At 44.9% G+C, this 12848-nt stretch overlaps 1 protein-coding gene across 39 annotated transcripts in view; it reads left to right on the top strand.

Annotated features, from left to right (window-relative positions):
* Positions 1 to 12848, top strand: part of Dennd2b (DENN domain containing 2B) — a 188731-nt gene that overhangs the window by 139850 nt on the left and 36033 nt on the right. For 38 of the 39 annotated variants that reach the window (XR_015625345.1, XR_015625348.1, XR_015625337.1 and 35 more), the window contains 1 exon segment: positions 751 to 855. Coding sequence is in view for 36 of the 39 variants with exons in the window: in NM_001395094.1 (NP_001382023.1) it covers positions 776 to 855 (80 nt within the window). In the remaining 3 variants the exon portion in view is untranslated. 39 annotated transcript variants of the gene reach the window in all.

Raw genomic sequence — 12848 nt, 5'->3', positions numbered from 1 at the left:
GCATGTGCCGTGGATTATATATGGTCAGAGAATAATCTTTTGGAGCTAGTTCCTTCCACCATATGGGTCCCAGGGTTAGAACTCAGTTCATTAGGCTCGGTGGTAAGCATCCTTACCTGATGAGCCATCTTGCCAGCAAAGCCCCTGAGGTATTACTTTGGAGGAGTCTTTCATTGTGGAGTCACTTCTCTCTTTCCACTATGTATGTCCCTGGCTGTCCTGACACTCACTCTGTAGACCAGGCTGTACCTACACGATTCTTATCTTTGCTGCCCACTGGATGTGAGCTCATGAGGACAAACTCTTTGCTGGATTTGCTTAGGGCAGAGTTGCTCAGCAAATATTTTCTGAATGAACGAATGGTTTATTGCTTAGAACAAAGCTAACTTTTTTTTAAGAAAAAGAGATATTTCTATATTACCCATGAATAATGAATGAATTAGGACAAGAGGTAGGAAAATGTGGCAAAAATTATGAATGCGATGAGAATGATGGGAAACTTCATAAATGAGAGTCGGATGGAGATGGAGGTTGAGTCCCCCTCCCTCTTTTAATGGAAATAATTTTCCATGAGGCAACAAACTATCTGCTAGCTTACATCCTCTTCTATACCAGAGGCCAGAGGTGGGAAAGTAGATTTTGCCACTTGCCACAGAAACCGTTCTGGTCACGGCAAACCTGTCTGGGAAATATTTGAAGTGCTTCTGGCTGTCTGTGGGAAAACGTGGTTTACAGGTGTCTTCTTTTCAGGGCTCTGGGCTTGCAGAGAGCCGAAATGACCATGACTGCCAACAAGAACTCCAGTATCACTCATGGAGCCGGAGGCACTAAGGCCCCTCGGGAGACGCTGAGCAGGTAGGTAGAGGCATACTTCTGGGAATGGCGTCAAGAGCTGGTAAATGGTCTGGGACCCAGGTAGGATCTCTGCCAAAGTATAAATAATCGCCATGACTGTTGATCATCCCATTTGCTTGTTTGGGCCCAGTTTGTGCTGACACATACATAAAAATTCCCTATTCAGGATGGTAGCTAGAAGCATTAAAACAAGTTCTGCCTTGTCCTGGGAAGCCCTGGCATTCCAGGAACAGGACAGTAATGAGCAGCTTAGAGAAGATGGGGACATCTTGGAGACATACTGTTGTGAGGAAATTGGGACATTGGGGTAGAGGTGAGGAGGGTAGACAGTTACATTCATTAGCATAAGCTCCAAGGAGAAGTCTAGGTTCTCTAACAACTTAGGCCTGGCCGTGAAGAAAACAACGTGGATGAATCTTAGCCAGTGTCTGCGATTACCCACGCTTCTGTTCTTTTAATCTTCTGCAAAGGTAAGAATATAAGACTATAGAAAAATGAAAGAATCTGGAATCTCTACAGAACTGCGTTCAAATTTAATCTCTGAAAATTTTTTGTTTGTTTTGGTTTTGTTTTTGTTTTTTTGAGACAGGGTTTCTCTGTGTAGCCCTGGCTGTAATGGAACTAATCTGTAGACCAGACTGACATTGAATTCACATGGGTCCGCCTGGCTTTACCTCCTAGATGCTGGGATTAAAGGTGTGCCACCAGCGCCTGGCAAGCTCTAAATTCTTTAACCAGAGAGAGATCTCAGGACATTTCCTGGTGTTCTCTAAAGCCTGCTGCCTCCGCTGCAAAGTCGCAGTGATAATGGTACCCAAGTGTCGAGGGTTGCCGTGAGGGTGAAATGGGACATGGCAGCTCTTAGCACAGGGGCTGCGGTGAAGCTTCCAGAACTGGCATGTAGATATGTAGCCCTCTCCAGCACTTCTCCTGACTTGTCCAAGGCTGCATGCTGTTGCCCTGGAAGTACTTTCAGACTTTTAATAAAGCCATAGGTGTTTTCACAGCCTTTTCTGTGGTGTGACAGATTTGTCTGGTAGGCTCTGAGTCACTAGGTATGAGAATGCTAAGGTATGCTTGGAGTAGGACTAGCCCTTTCCTAATGTCTGGGCTGAGCCCAGTGGGGTGTGGTACCTCAGGTTTGGACTGAGATGGTGGTAGATGTTTAGTTCACTCAGAGCTGGTGTCCAGATGTGGCTAGTTGGATAAGACCCAAGATGTAGCATGACTGGTTTGAATGAGACAGGTGTTTCCCCATATTGTACAGACAAGACTTGGTCCTGGTTCAGTCTAATGGACTGTGTCAATCACACAGGACCTGGTAAGCTGTGTCTTCTTAAGCTTTGAATTTAACCAAAAGTTGAGTCTTACTTATAGCAAGACCAGTAAGAACTCGAGAACTCTGAACTCTTCTAGAACATTAGGTGACTGAGATATTCTGCCTCTGGGAACCACTTTGCTGGGCCCAAACCACACAGATGGCAAGTCTTACTTCTCTGTGTGTGCACATGTTTGTAGTCCTGATATACAGCCCAAACCCTCCCTTCTCACTCAAAACGCACGTGGTTTGCATGTGCAGTCCTCCTGGTGCTAGGATTACTAGCTTGCATCACTACACACAAACCTACTTTTAAAACCTACTGACTATAGGAATGGAATAAACACCTATAACTTTAATGCTATTCCTACATGTATCTGTGCCACGTGCATGCCTGGCACACACAAAACCAGAAGAGGACATTAGATTCCCTGGAACTAGAGTTATTGACAGTTGTGAACTCATAGGTACAAGGAACTAAATCCCAGTCCTCTGCAAGATCATCCAGTGCTCTAACCACATCCCGTATCCCCAGACTCCTGTGTATATGTGTCTTTGTATTAGGTGTACACGTGATGTGGGTGCCTATGGAGGCCAGAAGAGGACATTAAACCCCACAGAACTAGAGTTACAGGAGGCTATGAGCTTGCAGATGTGGGTGCAGAGAACCAAACTCTGATCATCTGGAAGAACAAGTGCTCTTAACCACTGAGCTAGCTCTCTGACTTTTTCTTTCTAACTCCTACTATGTTAGGGTTCCAGAGGTACAGGATGTGTAGTATTTATATTAAGTTGCAAAGCCAAACCAGGATTGCTGACACATTCTCCAGTTTCTATTTGGAATACACGCCTACACGTTTCTAAATGTTCTCAGGAATTGCTTTTTCCTTCAATGTCTCAGCACGATTGTTATCCAAACATGAGAGCAGTGTTTGTAAATAGCTGAGCTTGAGATGTACCTTTAAAGAAGCATCTCTCTGGCCTCCCTACTGTGGCTTCACTTCCTTCCTTTCACATTTCCGCTCCCCTCCCTCCCTCCCCGCCCTCCCTTCCTTCCTTTCTCCCTCCATTTCTGGGAACCTGAACCTCAGAGGCCACTCCTGGGCTATAGGTATTACTCGGACACTGTGATCTGGTGGTTTCTGTGATTGGCTTCACCTTAGCCACTACCACTGAGTATTTGGACTGAATGAAAAGGAGGTCACTGGTTCACTTAGGAAATCACTGTCAGTGAACTCAACATCTCTTGGGTGCCAGGATCTAGGATGAACACTAGGAAGCAATGAAGGGATGATCCACTCTCACACAAGGTGTTTACAAGGTGTGATGATCTCAACATTTGCATATAGTAAAGTAGTCTGACTTTTCAATAATTGTTGGTAGTGCGTTGGGGCCCTTCTATTGTTGCCAGCTCAAGAGTCCAAGGAAGGGAGCATGTTGGTGTAGGCAGAATTTGATTGCAGGGTGCAGGGGTACATGCCTTTCAAAGCTGAGTGTTGATACCCTGGCTGTTTTGGGAAACATGAATGCAGTAGAACCTAATAGTACTAAGAAGCATCTGGATGGGGGCTGGAGAGGTGGCTCAGCGGTTAAGAACACCCGACTACTCTTCCAGAGGTCCTGAGCTCAATTCCCAGCAACCACATGGTGACTCACAACCATCTGTAACGGGATCCGATACCCTCTTCTGGTGTGCCTGAAGACAGCTACAGTGTATTCATATATAATAAGTAAATAAATAAATAAGAAACATTTGGATGGGGGTGAGGGATGGGAGGCTATCTTTTGGAAATAGAAAACTAGAAGGGCTGGGCATGTGGGACCTCAATGCTACTGTTCAAATCTGTTTTTCATTGCTTAATCTTTGGTTTGCTTGAGGCTGGACCTGATGCTCCCCCAGCCATTCTGAGGTAAAGATCCTAGATCCTATTACCAAAGTTTTAATTAGGTCTTTTGCAAATTTATTCCCTTTTGACACCTTTGAAGCCCAGACTTGATTTAGCAGGAGCATATAGGAGGAAGAAACTTAAGCTTTGCCCTTTGCTGTGTCCTGGCTTACTGGAATAGATTTCCTTTTCTCTACACGAGTGAGGCCAGGGAACACACTGCCTCACATCATCTGACAGGTTGTGTACACTCTGTCTCTACAGTGTGATGTCCAACCCAGCAGGAGCAGGTAGAGGTTCTCGAAGCTCCTTTGAATTGCAGAGGTTGTACTGTGTTGGTGCTGGTGTCCTGGGGTGGGATCAGAAGCAGCTTGGTAACTTGCAAATAGGTGACACTTCTAACTAAAGGATTCTAGTTTAGAGGTCGTTTGGTTGCTCTCAGAATTCACTTGTGCAGTAGGACCTGTGTTTTTCTACTAGAAAGTCTAGTACTTGGGTCATAGCAATGTAGAAATTAAGTCTGGTGTTTGGTAGCCTTCATTCTGGTTGTGGGTTATAAGAAACCTGGGTATCTGTAAGAAATGTCAATGTCTTGAAGACAAGGACTTTGACTTCCATCTGGGTTCCCAGAACCTAGGACATTTCCTGGTTTACAGAAGGCGCTGCCTATTTGTAAGTCACCCCATTAGGTAAGGTAGCCTCCTTTATGGGGCATAGTCTGCTGGTAAGGTCTTGATGGTTCTTCTCAACTTTGCTCACTCTTCCCATCCACTCTGTAGATTTTTAGAAAGTCAGAACTGAAAAGGGGGCTTGGAGTCATTGAGGCCCCTACTTGACTTATGTACTGGAAAACTGAGGCACAGAGATGAAGTGTCTGCAACATTGGGCTGGAGAGATGGCTCAGTAGTTAAGAGGACCTGAGTTCAGTTTCTAACATCACTGTGATTCACAGTCATCTGTAATTCCGGTTCTAGGTGCTCTGACACCTCTTCTGATCTCCGTGGTCACCAAGCATTCATGCATACGGTGCACATGCATACAGGCAAAACACTCATACACATTCAACAAACAAACAAACAATTGAGGATAATAGGGTAAAAGTGTTGCAAAGACTTCCACATAGAGGGACCTGCAGCCTCAGCCACTCCGCTACTTGAGATGCTTTCCCAAATCTGAGATAGTCTATTTATTTATTGGTTGTTGTATAACAAATGACCACAAACTTAGTGTCTTGAAACAGTAGGTCATTATTTTGTTCATAAATTGTAAATTGCATAGGGCTCATCCCATAAAGTTTATCCCTATTGCAGCTTCAGTTAGGTTAGCCTAAAGGTTAGAGATGATGAAGCAAGCAGTTGGAGTGATCTGAAATGACAGTCAGTGGGACCTCAGCTAGGAATAAGCCCCATCACTTAATGTCTTGGCATGGTTACCGAGAGTAAGAATGCTAAAAGAGCAAGACAGGGATATGTGATATTTTATGTGTTTAGCCTAAGAAGCCACTGGGTCTTATACTTTTGTTTTAGTATGTTTGTTTGCTTGATACCCCACCCCCCAACCCCCATAGTCTGGAGGATAGAACACAGGGCCAGGTTTGAATAAGAATGATAGGCTTTTGTATTCAAATGTTTAATTATCTGGGAGTGGCACTAGTTGAGGAGGCTGAGGAGGTGTGGCTTTATTCCCTTTCTCAGCTACTTCTCAGCACTGTGTCTGCCTGTGTGCCACCATGCTGATAATTGATGGAACCGCTGAAACTGTAAGCAAGACACAGTCAAATGCTTTCCTTTTTGTAAGAGTTGCTGAGGTCACTCCTGTTGTGATTCCTTGATTAGATCTTGTCCCGTTGCCTGGACATCTTATTTCTACCTCATCCCCTTGGCCTTTTGATTCTGCCCTCTGAGTTGTTGTTTTTTTTTTTGTTTTTTTTTTTTTTTTTTTTTTTTTTTTTTTTTTTTTTTTGAGCTGGGGACCGAACCCAGGGCCTTGTGCTTGCTAGGCAAGCGCTCTACCACTGAGCTAAAGCCAACCCGAGTTATTTATTTATTTTTTTTAAACTGGTTTTTTGAGACAGGGTTTCTCTGTATAGCCCTGGCTGTCCTGGAACTCGCTCTGTAGACCAAGCCATCCTGGAACTCACAGAGATCTGCCTGCCTTGTGTACTACCAGACCTTAGTTACCTGTGTTTTGATTTGTTTTGTTTTGTTTTGTTTTGTTTTTGAATAAAAGGTAACTCATTGTGTGCTCAGCACTAAATGAACCACTTTATCACTTCCTCCAAGGCTCAAGGAACATAGTGTAGGAGCAGGTGGAAGATATGTAAGAGCTGGAGGACCAGAAGAAGCACGGGAAATGCTGGCTTCTAGATGGGCGTGGCTATTGCACTCAGGAGCTCACAGCATCTGTGGTTCCCTGCATAGACCTAGGCAAGATTGAACCATTAACACCTGCCATGGATGGGGAGGAGCTCAGGGTCCCCACTTCCCTAGGTAGTGGGTGGCTGCTGGGGTAGGGAAGTTATTTTTTCTTCTGCAGTGTAAATAATCCCATACCCATGCTTATGCAGGCAGCCCTAATTAATCTCAGTGGGTTTTTTTTTTTTTTTTTTTTTTTTTTTATGAAAGTAGGAGGGTAACTTGTAAGGAAGAAGGGATTCAAAGGGGTGGAGTATGATGAGAGAAGGCAGTGGGCAGGGGAATATGACAAAATGCAAACAATTTACATATACTTTTATATGAAAAAGTAGTTCATTCTGGTCAGCTAGGTGCCTCTGAGAGTAAAGGAACTTGCCACCAAGCTCAGACCTGAACGACCTGAGTTTAATCATCCCTGAGACTCACATGGTGGAAGGAGAGAAATAACTCCTGCAAGCATACATGAGAACACACACACACACACACACACACACACACACACACACACACACACACACACACACACAATAAAGTAAAAAAGTATCTCATTCTTACAGATGATTTTCTCAGCTGATTTATAATATTTCAGAGTCCAAAGTTTTCTTTTCATTTCTTAGTGTCCTCTGCTCTTTTCTGTCCAAACTGATGAACAACCTTCTGCCTTCCTTCCAAGACCAAGCCGGGCACAGATATGGCTTGGATGTGTTTTGTGGAAGTAAAAAGGACAGTTTGTTCATAGACCCACAGCAGCCTTTGCTTAGATTGACCTTGAGAGTCTCCACAACCTGCTTGTAGCTTCACTGGAAGGCTGAGGCTTTTAGGACCCTTAAGGTTCCTAGTCCTCTGAGAGGGGATTGACTGGGGAGCAGGAAAGGCAAGTTCTGTTACCCGCTCTTAGAGTGGGTTGTCAACAGAATTTTTTGAGCTTTTAGGCTAAGGAACAAAATACTCATCTTGCTGATAGGCCCCAGGCTGCGTTCCTCCTGTTTTTTCTTCCCCTGTGTTCACAGGACAGGGTAGCACACTGAGAGTGCCGTTCCCAGAGTTGATGCCGTCACTGAGTTGTGGGAGTTAGCAGCCCACCTCAGTTGAGCAGCCCTAGAGTGGCTAATGACCAACTAACTCCAAGGCAGTTTTTTCTGAAGCACGCTAAACACCAATGGAGTAGTAGCTCCTCCCCCAAAGAAGGCTCACTTTCTTGTGTTCACAACACATCCTGATGCCTCTCAGGGTATGTGGGCACCTAGGACTTCCTCCCAAATGCTTCCTTCCAACTTGACCTTTTCCTTTCTTACAGTATTCCCCCTGGCTATCCCTCAAGTCCCCCACTCCCAAGTCTACCTGCAACTTCAAGGAAGTGAGTTTAGAAGTGCACTAACAGCCTTCCCAAAAAAGTTCTGGGTGTACTTAGTAAATATGTAGGCCATTTTTTGACACAAATGCTTCCTGCCATTAAGAGAATCAGGTTTGCATGTCTGTAATCTCAGCACTTGTAAAATGGAGGCAGGAGGATCAGGAATTGAAGGTCAACCTCAACTGTATAGGGAGTTCAAGGTCAGCCAGGGATACAAGAGACCCCGTCCTCAGGAAAGAGAAGGAAAAAAAGAAAGAAGAGAAGGGAGGAAAGAGGGCCCACACTAGGAGTGGGTTATATGACAGCATAGGGAATAGTTTGCATTTTAAGGCACTTCTGTCTGCATGGGTGGAAGCATACACACATTGCTTTCTCTTTAAATTTGTTCTATTTCCATACCTCAGTTCATACACTTAAAAAAAATTACTTACTTGTCTTAAATATTTATCTCCATGCATGTGTGTTTATATTCTTACATTCTTTTAAATTTCCTGTGTACATTCCCCCACCCCCTTTGCTTTTATCTGTTTTTCTAACTCCCTGTCTCCTGAAAATGTTTATTTTGGCAAGTCATATGCCATGGTGTTGGCATCTGTGTCCGTGTCAAGCAATAGAACTGGCTGCTGCTGACAAGCTGTGGCACATACGGTACCCAGTTCCACAGTGGCTGCCTCCCACAGGCCAGGCTCTGGGACTGAGAACAGAGTAGGCTGTCAAAGAGCACCATCTTGGGAGTGGATTAGCTGCTTTGTGTTTGCTTTTGTCTTATACTTCTCGTATAAGGGTGTTCGGGAATTATTCATAGTGTTCACTTTTATAATTTGATACCGTCTTAGTCATATAAGTAGTGCCTGGAGATAATTAGAGAAAGTGTTTTATAAAGAACTCAGGATTTAGAGAAGATAGCTGACCTGCCAGTAAGCAAAACAAGGAAGTTGGCAGAACCAGATTCAGGTATCTAGGCGGTTGGTCTGGTCTACAGTTGTTGCTGTGTGGGGGAGGGCTTTGGGCTGACAACCTTACAAGTACACTAGATGTTTTGTGTGTCTTTCTGTGTTGAACACGGACATTTATAGACAAAGGCTAGGGCAGGCATAAAGGAAACTAAGGTTTTTCACTGCTTATCTTTTCATTCATTAATTCATTCATTCACTCACTCAATATAAAAAAAAATTACATTTAGGTACAGGGGATAGCAAGATCTAATAGGATAGTGTCATAACTTTCAAGTAAGTCCATTTGTGACTAGTTAGGGAGATATGTTGGGAAACAGTCTGATATAGGCATGTCCAGCCTGCAGCTTATAATCCACATTCATCCCAGGATACTTATGAATGTGGCCTAGTATATTTGTAAATGACAGCATCGTGTTGTAATGTCAAGGTTGGACACCCTTGTAAGTATTATACCATAATAGATATTTTTCTAGCCAAGTGGAGGGATTAAAAATTGGCCACCTGGGTGAAGCATGTAGGGTTAAGGAAATCTAGGAGCTTGGAGTGCCTTTGGATGGATGCAGGATTGGTATGGAAGGAAATACAGTGTGAGGTGAGGAAAGCAAACTAAGTAGAAACCATGGGGACCTTGTCAGCCTTGCTTTTAGTCTGCAGATAGTAGGGGATTTCAGCAAGGTGAGAAGATGGACTAGAACAGGGTCAAGACTGAGGCAAAGGGAAATCAAGAGAATATTTCCAGTCCTGGTGCAAAATAAAAGAAAGATCTTAACAAAGGAAGTAGCAGCAGCAGTGGGGATTGGGGTGGGGCTGTGAGAGGTGTTAGGGAGCAGAATTGATGAGATGTAGTCATGGAGTAGGTATGTATGTTGGGGAGCAAGATGGATCCAGATGTGTGGAGGAGGGGGAAACAGACCTTTTGTCCTTTATCTATAATGATAAAACCAAAGATAAGGAAGCATAAAACAGCATAGGAATGGCCTAGATTGATGGCCAAGGAAGGCCAACTCTTTTTGGTGGCACATACAGAAAGAGAGAGAAGTGTGTGGACATTGTCTTTTTGATCTCTGTTGATTCTTAATGCCTACTTATAGTACTTGGAGCATACCTGCTATACAGTATACCACATGAGTAAAGGGCCAAGCTGTGCCTCAAGCTTGAGGTTTGTACAAATACACATGGAGGGCACTAGGGAAGCTCTTAGCTAACCTTCTCTGAATCTGAACCAAGCGGGGCACTGGTTACAGCGTGCCTGAAGAATGAAAGCACCAGAGTGGGAGACCAGAAACCAAAGAAGGGTTTGCTTAGAGCGTTGGCTTTGTGAGCACCTCTGGATCCAGGTCCTGTCATCATCTTAGCCATCATTTTCTCTCACCTGACAGGCAAGGAAATGTCTTACTTTCTCTCTCACTGTGTTTAAGGATAAAAGATAACTAAATGAAACAGAAGACCAAGGCTGAGTGTTATCCCATGTCAGTGATGCTATCTGATGTGCAAACTCCTTTCACAAAGATCCAAGCATCCAGACATCTGTCCACAGTGTTGTATCTTTCTTTAAGCCTTCTGTGAGAAATGACCAATTCTTCTGCGCCTGTCCCTACCCTGGGAGCAGAAACCTGCAGAGGCACTTCTCCCATCTCCAGCTAAGAATCACCGAAACAGAGTCCTCTGTGGAGCCCAATGACTTATCTTTGTAGGGACCTGGATTAATCCCCCCCCCCTTCTTTTTAGGTGCAGCAAACTTTCTTGATGGTATTCAAGAGAGTAGGGAGGGCTCCCTAGGCCCCTCCTCTTATTATGGGGGTCTGGGATGGAATTGTGAGGGAGATGCTCAGTATTGGGGGCTGAGTTGGGATGGGGACTCCTCAGCAACTGAGGGCCTCTCTCTTTCTCTCAGTATCCTTGCTGGACTGGGGTGGGTGGTCCAGGGTTTCTTGCTCCTTGGAGGCCATGTAGGCCATGAGGTCCACCACCCTGTTGCTGTAGCTGTATTCATTGTCATACCAGGAAATGAGCTTTACAAAGTTGTCATCGAGAGCTATGCCAGCCCCAGCATCAAAGGTGGAAGAGTGGGAGTTGCTGTTGAAGTTACAGGAGACAACCTGGTTCTCAGTGTAGCCCAGGATGCCCTTTAGAGGGCCCTCGGATGCCTGCTTCACCACCGTCTTGCTGTCATCATACTTGGTAGGTTTCTCCAGGCGGCATGTCAGATCCACAATGGATACATTGGGGGTAGGAACATGAAAGGCCATGCCAGTGAGTTTCCCATTCAGTTCTGGGATGACCTCGCCCACAGACTTGGCAGCACCAGTGGATGCAGGGATGATGTTCTGGGCTGCCCCACAGCCATCACACCACAGCTTTCCAGAGAGGCCATTCACAGTCTTCTGAGTGGCAGTGATGGCATGGACTGTGGTCATGTGCCCTTCCACGATGCCAAAGTTGTCATGGATGATCTTGGCTAGGGGGGCTAAGCAGTTGGTGGTACAGGATGATTGCTGACAGTCTTGAGCGAGTTGCCATATTTCTCATGGGGGTGTCGGCCGAAGGGGCAGAGATGATGATCCTTTTGGCCCCAGCCTTCAAATGGGCCCTGGCCTTCTCCATCATGGTGAAGATGCCAGTAGACTCCATGACATACTTAGCACCAGCATAACCATTTGATATTAGCAGGATCTCGCTCCTGCAGATGGTGATAGGCTTCCTGTTGATGACAAGCTTTCTATTCTCAGCCTTGACGTGCTGTTGAGTTTGCCATGGGTAGAGTCATACTGGAACATGTAGACCATGTAGTTGAGGTCAATGAAGGGGTGGTTGATGGCAACAATCTCTATTTGCCAGATGCAGAAAAGGCAGCCCTGGTAACCAGGCGCCCAATACGGCCAAATCCATTTACACCGACCTTCACCATCTTGTCTGTGGGACGAGGCTGGCATAGCACAGGAAGATGCGGCTGTCTCTGGAACAGGGAGGAGCAAAGAGCCTAATCCCATTTTTAAATCTGTGGCTTTATAAAACAAGAGAGACTAGGGACCCCTGACCATTGTACGTAAGCTGGGGTCTCCTTAAGCTCATTGCTCTGCTAGTGCCTACTACAGAGAATTGAGGCTTCTGTTCCCACTTCTCATTGAGCAGGCTTTTTGATCATGAGCTTGGCTATACACTGCAGTTCTCTCGTCTGTGCCTATGTGCAGTACCATGTGCCTATGTACATGTGCAGTGCCTGTGTGCAGTGGCTCCTGTTTGACTTGCCCTTTTTAAAACAACTGAACCCATGTGAGGTTTCCTGTTGATCAGGTCAGTCAGAGGCTGTGACCCAACAGGGAATTGTCAGCCAATCCTTGAGTCACCAGAGCTCCCGTTTTGTATGTGAGCAAGTGGTGACAGCCACTGGCACAGGAGCAGCTGGCCGCCGTCCTGGAGATGGCATGATATTTTGGAGGCTGTGATGCCAGACAGCCCAGTTTCTAATCAGTCAAACCTTCCGTGGGTTCACTGTTAGCAAAATCCTACAACCTTTGAACTAATATTGTTCAAAAGGAACTCGTAAGGTTGACAAGTGATTATCATAGTAGACACCAGAAAAATGTGCTGAAGAGGAGGCTTGCTCATAGCTCTCCTCAGTAAGCTCACTTACCTTTCCCTTCGCCTCTCATTCTTGTCAACACTCATCCAGGGCTTTATAGATGCTGACCGCATGGCTTAGACAGGATCTCTAGCAGAGAAATCCTCTGAGTCTTATAAATGTTGTGTTGTAGACTGGGCTGTGTCCAGTGCCGTGGAGGACTCTGGTGGAGCTATGTTTGGTGGATGAGGCTACTGTTTACTGGTTGCTGTTTTTTATTTCTTCTCCAGTACAAAGTTTTAAAATAAACATATAATTTGATTATAGAGTTTGAACAGATACATGCTTTCTATTACCATTTCTTTCTACCCTAAACCTATGTTTTCACTTTCAGAGTCCCTCTTCTAGTTTCATGACCCCCATAGTATATATAATATATGTGAATGTATGTGTAATCTTGGATCTGTATATGAAGCGAACATGGGTCCATATCTAGGTCACTT

This window comes from Rattus norvegicus, chromosome 1 (genome assembly GCF_021556685.1).
Source record: "Rattus norvegicus strain SHRSP/BbbUtx chromosome 1, alternate assembly SHRSP_T2T, whole genome shotgun sequence".
In the NCBI taxonomy this organism is placed as follows: domain Eukaryota; kingdom Metazoa; phylum Chordata; class Mammalia; order Rodentia; family Muridae; genus Rattus; species Rattus norvegicus.
The sequence above is the reverse complement of the archived record's forward strand: the minus strand, read 5'-3'. Positions and strand labels throughout refer to the sequence as shown.